Source organism: Pholis gunnellus, assembly GCF_910591455.1.
Source record: "Pholis gunnellus genome assembly, chromosome: 16".
Classification (NCBI taxonomy): Eukaryota; Metazoa; Chordata; class Actinopteri; order Perciformes; family Pholidae; genus Pholis; species Pholis gunnellus.
Window position 1 is genome coordinate 3,696,133 of NC_136543.1, and position 23,560 is coordinate 3,719,692.

The following is a 23,560-nucleotide window of genomic DNA, read 5'->3' on the forward strand; positions in this document are numbered from 1 at the left end:
AACCACAAACCAGAGGAAAAGGAAAAACAAACACAAACTACCTAAAACAACAGCAGCAATCACTGATTTCTTCTGGTAAAAATCAAACATGCCGCCATTTCAACTTGTTTCTCTTCCATTAACTCTTGCAGGTCAAAGCGCTTTGCTTAGAGCGTATCGTACTGCTACAGTGGCTGAAGCTTCTTCCTCTCTGCGGGTCTCTCACCTTGCGGCCGACGTAAACGGGGATGCCGATGACCATGGCGGGAACGGCGATGCCTGCGATGAGGGTGATGCCGACTGGAGCTCCGATCAGGGTGCCCAGCTGCCACAAAATCTTCTTCTTCCTGCTCCAAGGCTTCTTCCCCCAGAACGTGCAGCCAGATGGACTGATGGAGGGAAGCAGAGGGAGGAAGGGGAGACAAAGAGAGAGACATCAGTGAAATGTAAAAACATCGCGCCGATACAAACAGTGAAACGAGAGACTCCAGTACCTGAGGTAGTGCAGGTCGGAGATCTCCTTCATGCAGAGCCAGCAGAACTCACAGCCGCAGACGGCGCAGGTCATGTGATTGCAGCTCCCATCGTTCATCTTGATGATGTAGGCACCACAGCGGGGGCAGGGCTTGATGTCATCAGCTGGGGACAGAAGCAAGTTTAAGTAACTAAGTGACATTCCGTATAATTCGACATTTTGGGAAATATGGTTATATTTCTAGCTGAGAGTGAGATGAGAAGATCAATATCAGTCTCGTGTTAGCATGCTCAATGTGAAGCTGGAACCAGAAGCCTGCTAACTTAGCTTAGCATAACGTTTTGGTAAAGTGACGACCGGGTTTAGTTTACGAACGGATCCAACGAACAAGATATAACGCCAGGGAGCTTTTGAGGTGAAGGTTAGTGGATTTTGTTGCCATCGACAGAGGCAGCCAGGCTAGCTGCCCTCCCCAACCCCATTGTCTTTATGCTCAGCTAAGCTAAAAGGCTGCCACTTCATATACATCGGACAAATCCGATCTCGTCTCACTCTCAGCAAGAAAATAAATAAGCGCATTTTTTTAGGTAAATCTCAAATATTAAACTCTTGAAACACACATTTTGATATCTGGTTCAAAGTATCAAACCACTTAAAGTTAATCTGAAGGTAAATATATTAAAAAAGTAAAGGAGGTTCTTCCACAAAAGAAGGAATCCAAAACATTCCTTGAATGCAAAAGATTCAGATTTGAACTCTACGATGGCCCCATCTAATTAGTTCTTATCTTCCTTCTTTTGGCAACACAATCAAACCTCATTAGAGTAATGGATCAGACAAATGCATCAGTTTGTCCTCTAATGCATTTTAAAGGAAAGAAAACCAAGAAGCCAAGAAAAAGTCGATTTACTGTGAGTTTGATGCTTGCAACGCTGTCTACTCTTTAAAGGGCATTTTGACATTTTAACCTGGAGAGACTCTGGTAGATCGGCCCGAAATGGCCACTGTTTCTCTGCGTGTGTGTGTGTGTGTGTGTGTGTGTGTGTGTGTCTGTGTGTGTGTTTGTGTGGTTGCTATTGTTTGTGCATTCTGCTGACACACTCTCTTGCCTTCCTTTCTTCTGCTCCTATTTTCCTCCTTTTATCTCTCGTTCCCTCCCATTTCTTCTTCTCTGTCCCTCTGTCTCTATATCTGTCTATATCTCGTTGACTAATCAGCAGGTATGAACAGAGAGACAGACAGAGAGACAGACAGAGAGAGAGACAGACAGAGAGACAGACAGAGAGAGAGACAGACAGACAGACAGAGAGAGAGACAGACAGAGAGGGAGAGACAGACAGACAGAGAGAGAGACAGAGAGAGAGACAGACAGAGAGGGAGAGAGAGACAGACAGAGAGACAGAGAGACAGACAGAGAGAGAGACAGACAGAGAGACAGAGAGACAGACAGAGAGAGAGACAGACAGGGAGGGAGCGGCCTGGATTGTCTTATGAGTCAGTTTTGCTCCTCTGGATTGTGGTCAGTTCTTCTGAATACTTGGCAGAGCGAGGCAGACTGGAAGTGGTGAATTAAGGGGAAGACAGAGACGGAGGACTGACTGAGGACAGCTGGGGGGTTTAATTAATAGATATTTAATCAAAATGGAATTAAAGACGCGCACACGCACTCACATGTAAGGATGTTTGCACGCACAAGCACGGACGTTGGTATCTATTATCACCACAACAAGTGAATTAAAGGGCTACCTCGACACTTTGGCAAATACATTGTTTTTGCTCGGTTGCAGAGAGTTAGAAGATCGACACCTAATATACATAATGTGTGGAAACAGCAACTCTAAAGGTCATTGATTAAAATCTGTCTTTTATCTTCGGCATTTAAAGAATATTTGTGTAAAAGTACAGGGCGTTTTCCTGAATATCTACAATACAGAACCGTCTCAAATGGTGTCCATTAACTGTATTTAATGGACACCATTTGTATTAAGACACCATACTGTACTTAAAATCTATTGGTCTAGTGTAGACCAATAGATTTAAAATGTCCTCCCACGTCACTGATGATGTTCTAAAACTCAACAGAGAAGTTTCAACGTTTTTCAAAGAGAGTTTTTCAGCAGCTTATCTTTAAATGGTCATTTGAAACATCTGAACAAACATTTGAACAAATGTGCTCTACTCCACCAAAGTGCTACTGCGTGGTTGAACTGCCGAGGTGGACGAGGAGGACTAACATGTTTTACGTTTTGAAAATCAGACTAAGTTTGAACACATCTTGTAAACGCTGTCTGATGGGAAGAGGGCGCTGCAGTCGGCAAATCACCAGGAGGAGAAGCTGTGCTGGTATAAATAGCGCCTCATGCTCGGTTGAACGCCGCTTGCGGTGGGCACGCCGGGGAGTCGGCGGGACAGACGCAAGACGAGTTTGACTCAGCGCTCTGACGGGCTGGCGCTTCATAGGGACTGACAGACAGAGAGGCAGAGAGTTCTCGGAGGTGTGAAGAATATTTTCGGGTCGGATATGCTGGGGGAGGGAGATCCTATCTGTCTGTCTATGTCAGACAGAAGCACAGAGTGTGTGTGTGTGTGTGTGAGGATGGGGAGGTGCGCACTCACCTGGTCCCTGCTCCTGTGTGTAGCTGGGGGAGTGGTTGCTGTGGGTGTGCAGGGACTGGGCCCTCTGTTGGCGGGCCGAGTCGCAGGTCTGGTTGGGATGCCAGGCCTGCTTGCAGTGGTAGCAGAACTCGGCACCGCATCCCTCTCTGCGACACACCAACCGGGGACAGCTGGCACAGCCCGAGGCGATGACGGCAAATCTGAGAGGAAGAGACGGACAGAGACAGAGGGGCGTTTCAAGAATGTGGAAACTGAAGAAGTCTTTCTGAGGCCATTAATGAAAATCCTACAGTATAAGTAAAGCCTCAATAAGCAGAATCCTAATGAATCTTAGAAGACGTTCCATTGTGAATCAACAGAAGTCATGTATAAGATCACACCTGCGTTCATAACAGCAACATTTCACATCACACTTCACCAAAGTCAGTAGGAATCATTTTCTTTGCTTCTTTGACTTTAGCTTCTCATACATTTATTCATATTTTTTTATTATTATAAATTCTATTGCACCCGTGGTTCAGGTGCGGGTTCATGTCGGGTCCGATCGCGGCTCTGGATTCAAACCAAAGCCACCAAGTTTGGCAAGGTATTACACAACTGAAATGTAACTTTAGAAGTGCAGCTGTCAAGTCAACCAACAGCTTCAAAGAGATGAAGACCTCCAATACGGCCCCTAATGGGAACATCACAGAGCCAGAGAGCTCTCTGCAGGCTCGAGGGGAGAGAGGGAAGATTTGATCAATGGAGTAATCACTTAGTAACAACAGTGAGAGGAGGGGAACGAGACGGGATGAGGTCAATCTATCTGGATTTCACGAGGTTCGATACTGAGAGAGGAGCTGCGGCGGAGCAGTAAATCCAGCAGTGACGGACTTACTGAAGGTTGTGTTTAGAGACGTTGAAACGGTCCAACAAGCAGGTCACCGGTGGTTAGTGCATCGATGGACCACGTTATGAAGGGGAGGACAAAACGTGACAATCCAGATATATCTGTTATGGATTCCCTTTTTTGTTTTTGTTTTACTCAAGAGAGTGCTATGAATCATGAGAAAACAGCTGTGCAACATTAAGAAATCCCCTGAACAAACCACTTGTTCCTCTGCCTGTGGTCGAACTTTCCACCAAACTTCTTTGATATTTCTTATGTTTTTTTTTGTTTTAGTTTTTTAAATGTCCTGGTACAATCAACTAATCTAGCTTTCTCTGTGAAGGTAAAAACTTCATGAAGAACATACTGTATACACTCAATGCAACTATAGCAGACCAACCATCCTTTAGTTGTGTACTGAAGTGAGGAGAGTACACTTCTGAGCAAATAATGGTACATACAGCAAAAAAGGGTGACGTTTTATAACAGTAAGGACAAAAAAGACAGAGAGAGAGAGAGTTACTGGCTATCAATCACTGAAGGAATCACAAAGGAGGCCAGTCATCAAATATTGTCACCAAGCTAAGTGGGAGAAAACCTGCTGGAGGAGTGATAACAAAAGCTACACATTTTTCTGCCTTTTTACTTCCCGGATAAAACAAAGACGATGGCAGTTTTCTGCAAGTTCGTTCCAGCTTTTTTTTCTAAAAAAGCAAGAAGCGGATGGAAGAAGTGACAACACGGCCAACTTATAATTGTTCTGGCATGCTTCCAACACGCCGGCCCCAACATGTCGCTCATTAGCAGCTCTTCAGACGGCATGACAGGCTGCAGGGAAATAAACCAACGCACATCGGAGGAGACAAGAGTTCGCTTTCTCGGGACAAGATGAGACGAGAGCTGGCATTCCTGTGGAGAGCCGCTTCACCCTGCGTCTGTGAGAATTCAGACGTGCACGTCTGCCTCAAAGCGTCTGCTCCTGTAGTGATGAAACAAACTGTGCACCCTGTTCTCAGCAGGCTTCAAAGGCCTCAACGCTTAAATGACTGAACAGACTTGTGATTCTACGAAGGGAAACACAAACCACAGAGATAACAGATGCTTTTTTCTTTCCTGCAACATCAATGTTCTGGTTCAGGTTTGAACAGCAGAGTGTCAAACGGGTACTGAGCAAGCTCCTCACGAGAAAGCACATTTCTGAACCATTTCTCTCTTGGTCAGAGGAAGAAAAGCTGAAAAGCTTTTTAAAAACCAACATGGCTCAGTTAAAAATGTAGTTTCAAAACAAAACTCCTCATCTCTTCTCTGATTTTGACATCAGATGATTTGCTACCACTAAACTTCGTATTGATGTCTCGTATATCAATAGATTTAACTTCATGTTTGCGGTAACATAACATCTCATGGGGGGATTCTCCGACTTTCTTGCCAGCTAAACATGCTTAAAATTAAATTAAATTCAAATAACTACACCTAAAAGCTAAAACAGTGCTGCTTTATGATACCTTCAAAAAATACTACGATACATTTTAGAATAAAAACAATGTAAAACTTTCATTAGCCCCCCAGGTATTGAAAGTAGCAGTAGCTAAAAATGCTGTGATACAGTGCATTGGATAATTGTTGTGCAATAAACCAAAGTCTAACTTACAAGTTACAACGTTTATATTGTGACTGTCGTCTGTATTTACAGTGGGCTCCCACAGGATTTAAATGGATGTACTTTTTGCCCTTAAAATCTACACAGTAATACAAAAAAAGAGAGAAAAGCTGCACTAAAGATGACAATTCATCCTGCGGTGATCATGAATGTCTGGATCACAGCAATCGGTCCAATAGCGGACAGACGGACAGATCCCCACAGCCTACGTGCAGCTGGCTCAAGAACAACTAGAGAACAAAAATAAAGCGATAGAGCATTTAAGCGTGCTCCTCATCTGGCTAACTCTGGACGTGCTGCGGTACAAAGAACAGGTTGCCACGGCAGCTTTTCCCTGGGAGAGCATCCCACGTCACAGCTGCCTCACGATTGGTGGATTTCGATGCTGCGACGAGAGCAATTCGGGCTGACATTTCCAGGACGGGAGAAGAGACAAACGCACAGAGATAAGAGATAGATCAAAACAAAAAGGAGGCTAAAGCCGAGATGTAAATACAGCGAGACAGATTGAGGGGAGGAGCTTCATGAGGGCTGACGTGCTGCGTGTTGAGAGGAAACGTCCTGTCAGTGTTCAGCTCCAGCGGGGGCCACCTGGGAATCCTGCTGAGCTCGTGAATGCGACGTTACAACACACCAACAGCGGGCTGTGTTTAACACCAGGGTGAACAGAGCGAGTGCAGAAGCCTGACGCACACAGACACATTACGTGGCACCAAATCCAGAGCAATGTCACGCAGGCACATGTACGGCGAGTCCAGGGCGAGTACGTATTGATCTGTCTAATTAAGTCCCAACTCCCGTTACCCCTGGCAACGCTCCCTCTATATGCCGCACCGATAGTTGCCATGGCAACTGACAGCCAGAGAGGAGACGGCGCTCTTTGTTCTCAATCACACGGGCCGAGACCGTAAAGGCCGGATGAGGCGGGGGGGTCAGACCTGTTAAAGTGGTTCAGATGAGAAGTCACAGAGATTCACCAGAGTTTAAGTGGATCATTGTACTTCTTCTTCTTCTTCTTCTTTTTGCAGCGAGAAAACACTGAAACCAAAAGACAGAGGACCCGTGTGTGTGTTTGTTCTGTGTGAGGTGTCACTGTTTTGGTTGAGGACCCAGACGAGGCTTCTCGTTGCAGTATCACTTAGTTTATCTGATGTTTAATTAGGTTTCTGTCATATATGAAGTGGACATAGTCATGTCCCCCATTGCTTTATGGACTATAGTTTTAAAGCCTCGACTTCAGGCGTTCTGGTCGTCGACGTCTGGGTTTTTGACCATCGTGATCTTAGTTTTCGGCCGTCAAAACGCTGAACAACAAAAAAATGTTACATGAAAACACACCGTGAAAGGGTTAACGGTCTATGATGAAAACACAGACAACTCACAGACCGGACAACGCCGTGGCAGTGACCTGTCAATCACAAGGTAGCCCCGCCCTAAAGCATACGGAGCAACATTAGCATTCCTTTGCCGTGACCTTTGTCCACCTGATGAATCGTAATAGTCACTCTGCTTTGAGCTCTCTGTCTCCTGGGGGAAACATTTGTCTCTTTAAGTGCTCCACTATGTTCACCAGCTAGTTGCTAGCTTTGTGTTTTTGGTGCTGAGAAGGTCGTGTCCTGAAGGTGTGCCCGCTGGACCTAAACCCATTCTGTGTTCATCTTTCACTAGTCAGTCACCCTCATTGTCTACTGGATATCTTTCAAAAGAGAGAACATCCAAAAACCAGGTCACAGTTACAGTACATACCTTTCTACAAGTGGGCCAATATGCAACAAAACACACACACACACACACACACACACACACACACACACACACACACACTAGGCCCATTCTGTGCGGTAAAGACTCCATTCACAGTTATACTGAATATATTCACACCTATTTCACTGTTTCTGTGGAAGCAACCTCTCCAGTGACCGACAGTCTGAAGCTGTGTGTGTGTGTGTGTGTGTGTGCGTGCGTTTGCATAGAGCTGTTTCTCTGTCTCCAGCCGGGGCTGTTTGTGGCGAATAATAATTTGTACTTCGTCAACTTGTCTGATTTAGTGAGCTGGTGAGTCACTGCTGGCGTCAGACAGGATGGTTAGTATGTGGGTCAGCCCAGCGGTCGACCTCTCTTCCAATGGTACAGCACATGCAAACACATACTTTGGTTTTTGTTGACTTATCACGTACTGACTAACACCCAACCCCCGTCTGCTTATCTTTGACCTTTAGAAACCCAACCCTAAACATTTGTTCCGTGAGGTATGGCTAGAATGTCTCCCTCGGCTCTCGGTCTCAGGGACGGAGGCTGAGAGCTGTAAAATCAGACACAATAGTATGACAGCAACCTGTGCAAGGGCTGAGCCAAAGAGCCTCTTTAAAGCTGCAATGTGTCAGGTCTGGACAGAACTTCAGTTTAAAACAAGTCTGAAGAGGTTACTGTGTGGACTTCATGATATCTACTCAATGCGCATGCTAACCAGCTATATACAACAAGTACCTGGAGCCCCGAGGGCTATGAAGGTACAGGTACGAGGTACATTATTCATACTCATTTCCGCTGCACTTTATGCTGTTGGAATTCCAGTTTTTCCATGTAAATGAAAAAGGTTTGTTATTTCTTCTTTGAAAAGTCTTTCGTACTCCCCAGAAGATGAACCCGTACCAATTTAAAGATGACTTAACTACCCGTTTTGATTTCAATGACGTTTCTTCTCGTACCTCCGCTCAGAACAGACACATTTACACAGCATACAGACCATTGAATATATTATAAAACCTCTCACCCTTTATGTCGGGGGCGTGGCGTCATGGAGACACCGAAACAAACAGAAATGCACAGACACAAAGGCACAAATAGACGGATTTATGCAGAGATACACCACACAGACGCTTTGGCCTTCCCCTGCCAAACACCAGTATCACTGTACAAAACCACAGAAGAAAAACACCATCGAATATCTGCGCTCCTCCGACCCCCACACACACACACACAGTGAATCACTCTTGCTTTCTATGATGAAACAAACGCCTCCAATTTGTTCCAGAAACCTAACGAGAGCTGCTCAACCTCCAGACCCATCTGACTCTGCACTCCTCCGGCCACAAGGCCGTCTAACCCAGTTACAGTTTCAACTTCCAAGCTGGTTCCTTATCTGGACTCTGAAGCAATACTGTTCATCTGAAATCGCCGCAATTACAGCAGAAAGAATGAGGAAATAAGAGGACAGCAAGTGAGCGAGCGGTTTGATGCATCAGAGGGAGAGGACGAGGGAGAAAGAGGAAGAGGGAGTGAGAGAAAAAGGTTTAATAGACAAGTGGAGGCGATGCCGTTACAGCGACCGGCCCGATAATGATGATATACAACAGCAGTCCGCTCATTAGCAATGCTGCCAAACAAGCACTACTGTGAGCTAACAGCCGATGACTTCTTCATCCCAGAACCAGATAAGGCTGTGACGTGTACATCTGAGTATCTGTCCAGACTAAAACTAAATGCCACGTTCTCAGATATAAAACTGCTTCCTGCAACTAATCAAACAGATAAAGAAAGGCTTCCGGCTTCGCTACGTTTGCACTTTCTGTCTCACTCACACTGGTTTAGTTTCTGTTCTGACAATGATTTGTTTTTATTCACCACACAAGGTGATTTCCCTTCAGTGTTCTGAAGCTGAATCTCTGATCAGATGACTTGATGATGTCAAAGAAACAGGAAGATGGAAACAAATGAGCTACAACACTTAAATTGTCCTTGTTTTCCCCTGTGAGGACTGGTCAGAACGTCCTCATTGTGCTCACACAGTCCGCTGTGCTGCTGCTGAAACAATACGTTGATTCATCTCTTGGTCGGCTGACAGGTGGTTGTTTGGCAATCATTTTGGTAATCTATGAAACTTTTAAAATATCAACCACTTGCTCTGCTTCCCTGTTTTTATGGGATTTTAACTCAAACATCGTTCGGTGTTATCTGATCGTTTCACGATGGGGCTTTGTTTTTGTTTTTATTCTGACTACTTTAAAGACTACCGAATGATTCATCGCACAAATATTAGTTGCAGCCGTACAGTGAACACTTGCATCTTGTGATAGTATGACGCTAGCCGCGAGGTTCAAATCCAGCCAGGGGCCCGAAGTTCCATTTCCTACCCCCCAACTTCTGGCGCCCTTGCTCGGACCACATCCATCCATCTAACTCCTTTATGTTGGTTAAGTTTGGTGACTGAATCTTGCACGGCTGCGATGCTAACACTATGACATAACCTGTCCACAGACGTATAAACATCTGGCAAATTACTCAGAACCTCCTTTGTGGTAGTTCTGCTACAGCAGTTGTCTCCAGGATCACATTTTGCCGTGATGACACACACACAGACTCACAAGGTGAAACAGCTGTCGGGGCTGGTAATAAGGGTTATTCATAAAGAATCATAAGCACGTAGCCTGGCAGCTGTTTGCTGCTGGACAACAGATTCAATACACTTGACAATATCATAGAAACAGAAAGATTCCTGAAAATGAGCACAGATGAAGAGGATGAAGAGGACAGCAGTGGGGATATCGTGGACAGTGTCTTACCCGCAGTCGGGCGCCGGGCACCATCGGCAGTCTGGGTCGGAGGCGAGGCACCTCCGCAGCAGGAACTCTTCATACTTGTCCAGCAGGGCCGCGTCATCCAAGATGTCCGCCACCTGCCGCGGGGACAGTCTCTCGGCACATTCGGGGCAGCTGAGCTGGACTCGGCTCTCCGTGATCTCGATGCGGAGGTACTGCCGCAGGCAGCAGAGGCAGGAGCGGTGGCTGCATCCCAGCAGCTCGGGGAGCTGCTCGGAGGGCTTGCGCACCAGGCACAGGGGGCACTCCAGGAGGTCGGCCTCCTCAGAGGATGGGGCTCCACCCAGGGACGGCTCGCTGGAGGAGAGCGGCTTTGACAGGGTGCAGTAGGAGGCGTCCCCGGTGGTCGCGGTGGCTGCGGTGGTCCCGGTGGCTGCGGCGGTGGTCGTGGTGGTCGTCGTCATCGTTGTCTCCGTGGGCGCCGTGGAGGCAGCGGCGGGCGCCGAACTCAAGGCAGTAGGGAGGAGCTGGTGTTGCATGTGATGAAGCTGGTGGTGATGGGATAAAGGGGTGGCAGCTCCTCCTTTTGGGCCCCTGGCGCCACGAGAGCCCCGCTTGCTGTTGAAGAGGTTGTGAAAGGAGATGCGGCCGTGGCGTTTGCCCGCCGCGCGGCACTTAGGGTTGGGGACGCCGCTCACAGAGGAGTGAGGCGACTCTGAGTCCTTCTCTGATCCCATTTTCCCAGAAGAGACACACAGGGCCAGTTATTGTCTCCCTGAGACACGTTAATGTATCGCAGAGGGAGGCTCCAACACAAACACAAACACAAACACAAACACACACACACACACACACACACACACACACACACAAGGGAGGACTTGTCCCCTGGTGAGAGCCAAACTAGAACTTTAGTCACCTTTAGTCACCTCCTTCTCTTCCTGTTATGAGAAACCAAACGATATCAGGAAAAGACAAGAGTGAGATGACGACGACGTACAAAACAGAAAATGAAAGAGATCGTTCAAAGTGCAGAGGGGAAAAAAAAGAAAGAAAAGAATCCCGGTCTGCTCCCGGAGTTTCACTCAAACTCTGCGGTCAAAAGGTTCACGAAGAAGAGAAAGCGGCAAGTCTGTCATCTCCCGGGCAGACGTCGAGGTGAGACATTACCGTGATTCTCAAACAGATGAATGTCCGTTCCAGTGAATGAGGGTAAAAAAGAAAAACAGAAACATCCACAGGGCAGAGTTCAGTCTGAACACTGTGATTATTCCTCAGTGTGGATTGAATTCTCCCAGCTGTGTTCAGAGCTGCTCCTCCGCTCGTCTTCCTCTCTGCTTTTGTTGAACGCCGGTGTTTTCTGTCAGGAGGAGGAGAGCAGGAAGTTAGTACAAAGAGCATGCTCAGTATGACACACCTCTCTCTCTCTATCTCTCTCTCTCTCTCTCTATCTATCTCCCCCTCTCCCTCTCTCTCTCTCAGTTTGATCCTTAACTCTTGTGACCCTGGACTGATAATCCATCTGTGTTGATTACATTTAAATACACACACACACACACACTGTTACACACAGATACTGCTGTCCTGCGTGGGTTAAAAAACATAATCAGAAGGTAAACTCCAGTTGACTTTTTCGTAAACAGCGACTGAAATAAGTGACATCATCGCCCAGTCGTTCATGTGGAACCAGTCTCTCTGTCACGCTGAGCACCGCAAAGCTCTTCCTCCACTTCACACTGCGCCGCTAGTGCCGTTGCCATGGTGACGCTCACTATGAGCGAGGCAAACAGCGACCCGCTCTGTGACTCTGGCACTTGTGAACACACACACACACACACACACACACACACACACACACACACACACACACACACACACACACACACACATAATCATTACACTGGTAAACAAAAACACATAAATACGCACACGCACACGCACGCACACGCACACGCACACACACACACACACACACACACACACACACACACACACACACACACACACACACACATAATCATTACACTGGTAAACAAAAACACATAAATACACACACACACACACACACACACACACACACACACACACACACACACACACACACACACGTACATGTTCTTTGTGTGTAAAATCGACACTTCTAAATCCTAAAAACAGACATAAAAACACTTACACACGTAAAAAAACACGTCTAAACCTGCAAATTTACATACACACACATTCCCTACATATACTGTATACACACCCACACACACACCTCTACAAGTGAAAAGTGATAATTATGCACACACACACACGTGTAATTACATCCTGTGTGCATGCTCGCTACAATTACAGGCTGTGTGAGCTTATGTTAAGGTGTGTGTGTGTGTGTGACACTGAAACAGCTCTCGTGTGTTATTACGATGCATGTTATGTTTTCATTATACATTTGCTTTGTGTTGCTGTGTGAGAATATTGTGAGTCGAAACACAAGACATTTCAGAGAAGCTTTTTGAGCAGCACAAAATGTCAATTAGGACACAACAGATCAATACTAAAGTGAATTTAAAGCACTCAAGAAGCACAAACACACTCCCACAGCGGTGCACATGTCTTCTGGTTCTCTGTCTGTGACCAGCGAGCGACTGACTTAGAGCTCACAAATCTGATTGTGGCTGAAGGCCAGACACACACACACACACACACACACACACACACACACACACACACACACACACACACACACACACACACACACACACACACACACACACACACACACACACACACACACACACACTCACACACACACTAGTAGTGCTGACCCGGTATACGTCAGCCCATTGAGGAGATTGTGACCTGCGTGTGCTCAGGGGATTGACAGATTAGCTGACCAATCACTGGGGAGCAGGCAGACAGAGCGACGTCCTCAGGCTAAAGAGAGGCTGATCTCAGGTCATAACAGACCGTTATTACCAGCTGCGACAGCGACGCTGGTGTCACCGTGTGACGTGTGCGTGGGAGTCACCGGGGCCGACGGTGGTCATGGAAACGCCTGCTGTAGCAGAACTACCACAGAGGCATTTCAGAGGGCTTCACCAGGTGTTTATACGTCTGTGGACTCATTTTGTCGAGACGATAGCGTCGCAGCTGACAGACGGGATCACATAAGGATCAAGGTGGAAGGGGCCATTGGCCCCCACTTTATGCCGCTGATCCCATCACAAGATGGTCTCTGGTTCTATTTGAATATTCACCTTTAACACTTTTAAGCAACAATAAGGAGAATATTATTATTTATATCCATGAGCTTTGATTTACCTTCAGAATGTTTGAGAGCAAGGCGGATAAAACGGGGACGTTTTTTGGAAAAGGCACCTTGAGTTTCCTAAATACGTGTCCTTGTTCTGGTTCATTTACTTAAATAAAGACAATTAACTTTAGTCTTCGTTGTCATCAATAGATAAAGCTTTGTGTATAGGGACAAGCAAAAATTGACGTTGGGCAAGTAGACCGGATAAGTGAAAAAAAGAAGTTGTATTTATGCTTTAGTTTAGAGTTTGTAGAGACATTTAGAGCCACTCTATACAGAAGAATATAGAAAAACCCCAGAGGTGGTAATAAAGTAGTGTTGGAAGAAGTATTCAGATCCTTTTCTTCAGTAAAAGTACAATAACCACACCGTGAAAATACTACACGACAAGATAACATCCTGCATCCAATGCCTTACTTTGAATTACAAGCCGTTGCCCAAACACGCTGATGAAGAAACACTTCTGACGTCACGTGTGACAACACACACGCCGACACACGGCTTGCTTTTGTTTGTTTTTAGGAGGCGAGATCGTCGAGTGCTGATAAAGATTTCCTGATTCTCAGAGGAGGCGACATCAAACGAGACGCATTTCTTCACCTCGTGTCAGATCTCTTCATCCGCTCGTCGAGTTATTGCAACAAAAAATAGAGAATGGAACCCCACATCACAGAGATGCAGATCTGCACGGGATTAATATCATCACTTGACCGTTGTTTGGCGAAATGCGGTGGAAGATCACAGTCAACCTCAACTATTATGACAAATTACCAGAGGTGACCCAGGTAACACTAGTCCAGTGTGGGACAGATAAACAGGCCTTCATCTCATGTGTGTGTGTGTGTGTGTGTGTGTGTGTGTGTGTGTGTGCTGTAATCATCATGGCGTCCTTTGGCAGATATGGTCTGAACAGCCTGAGAACTTCACAATCTGAACCTGATTTGTTATCAACATGCTCAACACACACACTTTGTTCCACACTTGTCCTCCTACTCCACTGCTGCTCAATTCACCACAAAACACAAACACACACACACTCCAAAGCTTCAGATACACATTCAATCAGTCTTGACAAAAAACAAATGTTCAGTGGAAATAAACTAGTTTGTGAAAATGTCTGTTACTCTGTGACTCTGTGTGTGTGTGTGTGTGTGTTGGTTTATAGATAACATTGTGCAAAATGAATGCAAACAAAGATTATGATTGCAAGATTAAACTGTTGACTGAAGCTTTCACAGCTCAGAACTGGTTGTCAGGACGAAGACGGCTGCTGGTTTTTCCTCCAGCCATCTGTGCAATGAAGTGAAATGACGGCTGGAATAGAAGCAGCAGCAGTGTGTGTTCTCAGGACAGAAACACCCTGGTTTATAAGGTGCAACATCTCCGGTGGTGGAATGTAACGTGAAGAGGGTATTTACTCAAGTATTGTACTTTTACTTCACGATTCAGAGGCAAATATTGTATTTTTTACTCCACTGCATGTATTGTATTTTTTAGAGTTGCTGGTATGACTCATGTCATTGTTGTGCATTTATCTAATGTAGTCTCTCTGGTCCTTGCCTGTGGTATTTGTTCAGATTTCAAGTGAAGCCATGTGAGTTTAGCAGAGTTCACTTCCTGTTGAGGCAGAAGGAAGAGATAAATATGGCCACAACAGCCCTACTGAGAGGTAGCGCAGCGTGGGCTCTTCAGCTGCTAAATGTGGCATTGAATGCAGCATTAGCTATTGTCTTAAAAATTGGAATGGATGGTGGTCACTGAGGGGTTCTTGTTTTGCTTCCACGATGAAAACCGTACAGCCCAGATCAAGGTCCATAATGGGTTCTCCTGAACGAGAGGGAGAGAGACAGGCCGGCGTGTTCCTCAGGCGATCTGTCCTCAGCAGCTTTCAGACACTCGGTTCAGTTGAGTAGCTGAGTTTACGCCTCAGCACTTCTCCAGTCGCTCCCTGCAGCAGGGCAAGGCCAACGGACATGCTGCGACTGGCATCCCGCGCACAAACCAGCGTGTACACACGCTCAGTTTATTAGGTACACCGAGCTGAAACTAGTGCAGTCAAATACAACAGCCCTGTAGTCCTCCCTCCATGGCTGGTTGTACACTGAACAATGAATTAAAAAGATAATCAACTGTTTAAACCAAAAATCGCCATAAAAAAAAAAAATACCAGTTTACACATCACTGAACGGAGCATTAAGAGATATATAAAACAATGCAACATAAGCAAATGTTAAGAATCAATGAGGCCGTTTAGTTTTTTAATAAATAACATAAATAGGATAAATAAGTATTTAATAAGTGTTCATAAGACTGAAGTGATTCAGCTTGCGTGGGTTTCTCTGGCAGGTTGTTCCACATTAGAGAGGCCGTAATGAAGAAGGAACACACACACACACACACACACACACAATAATAAGATGTGTGCTACAGGTGTGCTGTTGTCAGAGCTGATTGCTGTTATGCAAAAAGATGATTCACTGACACGTCTGCACAGGATTCACACTACAACACACACACACACACACACACACACACACACACACACACACACACACACACACACACACACACACACACACACACACACACACACAGCCTCCTGAGTACTTCAGTTTCAGATGAAAAGCTCTTTTAGGTGAAGATGTGGTTGATGCTGCATTAGACACCATCACCACCAGTGGATGGACTGAGGCAGCAGTTTGACATTCAGTGAAAGAAAAAAAAGAAAAACTCAGTTATCTTCTGTGTTTACTTTTTTTTTCACTTAGGTGAACAGTGGTGGTACTTCTAAATATAAATAAGTACTTCATTCTTGAATGCCAAAGTATGTCCGAATGTGAATATATTATTTATATTATTATTATATGGCCAGCACAGCTACAAAATGGGTCCTGTGGTGAGTTTATTGTAATGTGTTAACTATAAATCAATGGATTATTGCTACTGATGTATTAAACGTAAGAAGCTGTCTGATATCGTAGGTGGAGCTTCATACATGCTCCATTTTATCTTCACATTGACGATAACTGTTTGCTCTGAATGTCGAATAAAGAACATTTAATATCAACCTTTAATATCACAATACTTCTTTTTGAAAGTAAAACGTAAAACCCAGCAGTAACTTGTAACTCTAGCTGCTAAATGTAGTAAAAAGAAGAATATGTATCTCTTGAAAGGAAGTGAAGTAGAAGTGTTAAGGAGCGTAAACTAAAGGACTCAAGTAATGTACAAGTAGTACCTAAGTGCAGTACTTGAGAGAGTACTTCCGCCACTTTCAGATGACGCACTGCAGCCTTTTTGCGGTCACATAATCACGCCATTATGTTTCTTCCCATTCTGCTGAACTCAGTATTTATTAAATGTCCTGAGGCCCGTCTGTTCCTGAGAACTTCTCTGCTGTTTATCGTCTTTGTTCATTCCGGGGAAAATTGGCCGGCTTCTCTGGCTCTGAACTTTCACTTCTCACAGCCGTGTTCCCCAGCCTGAGTGTGTCACAACACATTTAATACATATCAACCAAAAGCATAACGTGATATTGAAAACTTTTGATTGAAACAGCGCTCACTGCAGTCACACAAAACCAAAAAAAAATAGTCATCTAGGAACATTTCTCCGTCTAATGTTCCGCCAAATAGATGATCCTGTTGTTGCACTCGGCGTTCTAATGCGTTTCATCACTTTGGATAAGAGCCTCGGCTAAAAGCCTGCAGTCTGAAGTGAATGATGACTTTGCTTTAACATGGAACAGACAGATCCACGGAGAGCCGGCTGGGCTCAGACTGTTTGTAGTGAGGCCGACTAAAACCATGCTAATCTGAGAGCCGGAGGCCGACGGTCTCTGGACGGAACAGGTGGTCCCCTACTCAACACAGGAGCTAATAATGTATTAGGTGTGTGTGTGTGTGTGTGTGTGTGTGTGTGAGACCATCAGCTAATAGGCACTGAGGTAACAAAGTAAACCCTGACCCTGTTGTAAAGACGCATTTCTGTCTAATTCTTATGCTTCTACAGAGCAATCGCAGCACAATGTTAAACTTCATAGAACCAGTCGTAAAAAATGTTAAAAGGCAAATGTGCTGCTTAATTAAGTCAATAAAAACTGCTTGTTTTACAAGCTGGAAGAAGTATTCTGATTTGAAGTAAAGTAGCATTATCACAACAATACTCCTCCACCAGTCCCCACCAGGGAGTCACAAGAGAACCAGAACCAGAACCAGATCCAGATCCTGCTGCAGTAAAGTAGAGGCTTTCTAAAGGGACTCTGGTGCTCAGAAACACTCCACTGCTTTTGTCCTCCGGGAACGTCAAAATCAAGACAAAATGATCGTTCAGCACACTACTTGATGCCAACAACTGCATCACTATCAGGTAGCCGCAGTAATGTTAGCACAGAAGCAGGTAAAGTTACCACTAGATGGCTCCCCGCTAACTTAAATTCTTCTGCATATGGACTGCAAGCGCCACAGTTTTACATATAAAACACTGAAGGTTTGAAATGCAGTTTTCAAGGAACAAAAAGCATCAAACGGTCTGAAATTACTTCTGCACAATAATCCAATCCTCTGCAGTTAAATGATGTGCTTTTAACAGGAATAGTTTTATCTAAATGTTGCAGAAAATGCTCTGAGGAGGATGCTAGCGTGACACGGAAGCAGTGCATTTAACAATACCGTGGAAATGATATCTATATTTCAGTTGAAAATGTTCAGAGACTGTTAGGACTGCAGAGGCAGACACATCTTCACGGCTAGCGTAGCTAATGAAAGCCAGTGAGCAGAGCTTTTATGGGGATTCTGTTGTTTCAGCTGCACTTAGCAAACCAAACAGTGAAGTAGCCGTTGTTCTGTTGTCAGGCATCGGCCAGCCCTGAGCTGGTTACGGCTTTAATGGACCACATAGTTCCCCAGCAAGGACTGCACATCCTCACCAAGCAGAGGCTAAATGTTCCTTCTTTTATAAGCAGAGAGGTCAAGCAAAACGACGTCACTTCAGAGGAAGTCTGTGAGAACGTTTGGTCCTGGAAGAAAGAAAAAAAAGAACCCGCACACACACACACACACACACACACAAGTCAAGGCTACTTCCAGCGAGCAGAAGGACCGTCTGAGTGCCGCGGATTAGATATCACGGCTGATTAACCGGGTTATAATGACACACTGGCGCGTTGGTGCACGGTGTGTCGGGTGACCTCGCTGTCGCCTCCTCCCACGCAAATTATGAATGAACTTTGAATTAATCACTCGGAGAGGCCATGCCGATTTTCAACATCCCACAGTTATAGGCTACACACAGAGATTTACAGTGACACCTGAGGCCTGCTGTAGACGACTGCAGTGGTGTTGATGGGATGGTGGTGGAAATAAGGGAAAGTGTTTGAGGTAACAAACGAAACCTCCTCTGATGATCCCTTCCTTTCTCTGTCATTCTTAAAGAGTAACTCAACCCCAGAGTTTAGGCTGAAGGGCCTCTCCACCGTACATTACCGTAGCTCAATTAGCAAATACATGCTAACTGCCTGGTTGAATTTCATTGAATGTAAGTCTGTATCACCACTCAGTCTTATCCAATCAAAAAGAACAAATCCTGCATCGGAAAATATCGAATGGGGATATTAATAAGAGTTTCACAAGAGTTTTATAAGATGTACAAAAAGATATTAGGACCACATGTTCAGAGTGAAATACATTTTCCCATGTTGCCCTAATCTCTGTAAATAAAGTCAGCGTGGACTCACAAACATCGTTTCATGTAATGCCTTTTTGTTCAAGAGAAAATCAACAGTTTGAACACAGCCCGAGGAGAGCTGAAGTTACTGTCACACAGAACATGAAGTACTTATTGTTTATAGTCAATATTTCACACATCTACACCAGAAACACTTTACGAACAGCAGGGCCACCCACATTCAGAGCGCTGTGGATGCGGTGTTACTGTGCAAGCAAGGAGGTTGGATTTTGGCGAGTGCATGAGTGGGCGGGTTGGCGAGGAGAGCGATATTACAGATAATGGAGGCAGTTCCATGGAAGATGCAACCAAACATGACGGCCTTCCCAGGAAACCAGCCCAACACAATAGAGCTGCACACTGTGTGTGCGTGTGTGTGTGTGTGCATAATCTTCTTCCCTAAAAAAACATTCGAACATCTGGCAAAATGCGGCTCACCATAAAACGTTTGATTCCCTTTGACGCCCTGAAAGCAAATGCCAAATTAATTAAATAAACTGTGTGTATGGGAGAAGTATTTATCTAATGATGTTTGCACACCGTTCTTCAGAGGAAAGGAACCACACAGTTGGACAATATCCATACCGCCACTTTAATCTGCTGTCACACACACTAATGTGCTTCTGCTCTCTCACTCTTTTTGACTTATCGATGAGTCGGTTTACAGAAGGAAAATCAGCCAGTTTGCAAAAGACCAAAGCATATTTGAGAACATTACTGGGATAGAGACATGTGATAAGTAGGGTACACTGATATCAATGATACGGCCTGATGGTCAGACTGCTTTGCAAAGTAACTAGAAGTTGTTTGGTAAATGTAGGAGTAAAAAGGGCAATATCCTCAGAGACGTCGTGTGTACTTGAGTAAATGTACTTAGTTACTCTCCACCACTGGCTGCAACTAAATATTCATACATCTATTAATCTATTAATTGTTTGGTTTGTGCCAAAATACAACTGTGAAAGATGCACTCGCAAAACGTCTTCAAGGTGTTTGTGTTATCTTGACAGCCATGTAAACCACAACTATCGTTCGATTTACTATTAAAAGGACAGAAAAAGAGAAAGAAAACCTTGAACATGATCATTTTTAGGAATAAATGCAGTGGGAGGCAGATGGGTACACAAATGGGGAGTTTGAACATTTTTTGTCTTTCCCACTGACTCTCACAACACATCTCTGTCCTCTCTCTCTCACACACACACACACACACACACATAAATACAGTTTAATCAGAGTCCAGGGCGATGCTCTGGAAGGTGGAGGTAGAGGGAATCAGGCTGGGAGCTTCTATAATTAGAGGAGCATTCAGGAGACACACTGCTGCGTTGTTGAATCTTTAATGTCAGGCCTGCAGGCGGGACAGTCGCAAAAAGCAAACCTCTGAGCCCCTCTGAACACACACATATCTACAACACACACACACACACACACACACAGAGGGCCCGTACAGAGACGGAGGTGAGCAGCAGTAGCAGAGCTAAACTCCAAGAATGAATTCAGGTTTCAGAGGAAACGGCAGCACAATACACGGACACACACACACACACACACACACACACACACACACACACACACACACACACACACACACACACACACACACACACAGTGCGTCTGACAACTGAGCATGTAGTTCCCAGCTATTGTCTGTAACCTGAAGCACACAATGACACGGGAACCCAGACCTCCTCTGGATGAGGTAACGGTCAAACACGTGACGAGAGGGAGGAACTGCTGCCGACATGGACTGAGATTATTCGACCTTACATCCGTTCACATAAACATGCTGTTGTTGTTTTTACAGGAATCTGGTTGGGTACACCTTCCAACAAAATAACGTGTTCGCATTTTTGGCATAATTTGGTTAATAAACATACGTTTAAGAGGAAACAAGGTGTCGATAAAGATATCCAGGGGTTGAGGTTAGTTTAGAGTGGGTTAGGGTTGTAAGTGAATGCATCATTAACGCTATCAGACACACCTGTGCTTTCTCCTACTATGACCCGTCACAATGTCTGCCGTGAAAAAGGTCCATTAATCAGTACAATGCATTCCTTTCTTTAACAAATGCATAACTAAGGAAACATGTTTGATAAGGATTGCATTGAATTTGGTTTATAAATGAATAGTGACCGATATATATGTGCTGAGCAGTTTATGGAGGAACGATGTAATAATGACATTTCTAAATGACCTGAAATATACTGGGAATGTGGCTTTATCTGTGGTGACATGTCTCACATATCGGCAAACTGTTTATCAATATGATACAATATTATTATTATTGTTGGTCGAGGTCTTGGTATCGAATTGTGGATTCTAGCTCAAAGGGAGCACCAGCTGGGTGGCGTTTGCTTCATGAAAGATGTTAAGTCATTAAAGAACATTTGTCATTTATTTTCAAGCGGTCACAACTCTGTGCCTCCATCTGTGCTGCTCATCTCCATCCAAAGCAAACGTTAATGAAGAATATTTGCTGTTTGCCTCAGTTCTGCTTGTTCTCTTAGAAATACACTGCCATCTGATAAATCAGACTTCCTTCTAAACATCCAAACAACAACATGAAGATAGAATAGCTCATTATGCCTCATCAGCAACCACAGCTGAGCCGATCGCTCCCAACTACTATTTATTTACAGCCTAAAATATTTACTACAACCGCAGTTTAAGAGCTTGTTGTTTATCGGCACGTTTAGCATTCAGTTAGTGTTTTCACAACCCAAGTATTTACACAAAACCTACATTATGTAGGATGTCTCATCACCGGTGAAGTCAAGAACATTACGATGCTGTAAGATTTCAAACCTTTTACACCCTGAGAAGCATGATTATAAAAATCTGTCCTCAATCCCAAATAAACCCACAAAATATCCACATCACATTCCTGAGTAGTGTTTGTGGGGCTCATGTCACAGTGTCAGAGCATCTCCTTCTGTTCTGAGCTCCACTGTCTCCTCACTCACAATCCTATGCATTGGTTTCCTTTCTCCACAGGGAAACACAGCATGTCCTCAGCCCAAACAGTGACCAGGGAGGGGCACAGCAGAAGGGGAGGTTTTTTAAAAGGGAGAAGACTTCAACTCCAACACATCCTGGATGACTGTATGGGCTGAAGACATTTTGTTTTTAGAGTTTATGATTATTTTCCGACATGCAGCGGCTGAGAGACTGGTTTGTTTCGTCCCTACATGTAACACGGAGATATTATGGTCCTCACTGTGATGATAATTCGGGTGGTCCTGGTCTTTGTCGACCCTCCTGACTGACAGACACAGATAATGTGACCGTCATGCTCGTTAATAACCACACAGAAAGGCTTTATGGCGGCAAACCGCTACCCTCCCTATGAAGTGGCAGCTTCTCTCTTTATGTAACTGGTTCTATATAAAGCAGTAGAGCTCATTAAAATCATCGACACGTCAGACTGACAGCTCATGCAGCAGGGGCGCGTTCAGTGCCGGGCCACTTACCCCGCTCAGGACCGGTTCTCATCGACGGGAGAGGCTGGGGGAGCGATGCGACGCTCGCTTCCTCCGTGCGTGTCTCGATAAAGCTGGAAGTATAAACACTCCTTCGTTCACGTGCCCGTCTCTCTCCTCTCGCGCTCGCGGAGCTACCGGCAGCTGACCGCGGCCTTTTCTCGTTCCTGCGCTGCGCTCGCGGGGCACTAAAAACTCAAAGTTAAATCTCCGCAGCTCGCCTAGCTCCTCGTCTCTCTCTCTCTCTCGCTGCCCTCTGACGTCGTGGAGGAAAGCCCCGGTCGGTGACGTCAGGCCGTAGACAATACGGAAACCCCACCCCGTGTCGTCACCGCCCCTCAGGAACTTCGTTTTACGAAAAGCAAAACCAAGACGCGTTTATGGGAAAGAGGAGTCAAAAGGAAACTAACTCAGAAGTGTTTTTGTTTTGGTGGTGAAGTAAACAAATAGCATTGTGTTCAACTCCAGGTAGCTATTGTGTTTTATCACTGCACTTAACAGACAATAGTATCTGGAAGTGCTCTGTTACGGTATTCTTAGGTCAACGATCATCTTGTCTGATTGTGTGTTTGTCAGCTACTAGTTCAGACATGTCCTGAACTAGTGATTTACTAAAGTACTGTACCTAAGTCTGACGTAATTTACTTCAGTATTTTATTTTATGCTCAAACAACATTTCAGAGGCAACTCTTATAATTCTTACTTGATTATTTGACCGTTTTACTTACTTTCACAAAGAAATCAGTTTATACAATTTCAGAAAGTTGGGAAACCTGTTGGTTTAATCAAAAATAATGATTGAAAGCTGAAAGAGTTAAAACTAATATTAAACAAAAAAGCTTTACAAATAAAAAGCTTTTTCACAAATGGAAAACAATTTGTTGTATGAACACTTTTCTTCTTTTCTTTGTAGAAAACCCGAG

General features: G+C 44.8%; 1 protein-coding gene across 1 annotated transcript in view; it reads right to left on the reverse strand.

Moving 5' to 3' along the window:
* The window catches only part of rnf19b (ring finger protein 19B), a 29,890-nt gene extending 7,013 nt beyond the window's left edge, over nucleotides 1-22,877 (reverse strand). The window contains exons 1-5 of the mRNA XM_079175804.1: nucleotides 22,629-22,877; nucleotides 10,161-11,496; nucleotides 3,071-3,270; nucleotides 474-618; nucleotides 206-368 (exon numbers count right to left, since the gene is read on the reverse strand). Of these exons, the coding sequence (XP_079031930.1) occupies nucleotides 206-368; nucleotides 474-618; nucleotides 3,071-3,270; nucleotides 10,161-10,873 (1,221 nt within the window). The 5' untranslated portion in view covers nucleotides 10,874-11,496; nucleotides 22,629-22,877. The remainder of the gene's footprint in view (nucleotides 1-205; nucleotides 369-473; nucleotides 619-3,070; nucleotides 3,271-10,160; nucleotides 11,497-22,628) is intronic.
* Between the last annotated feature and the right edge of the window lie 683 nt (nucleotides 22,878-23,560).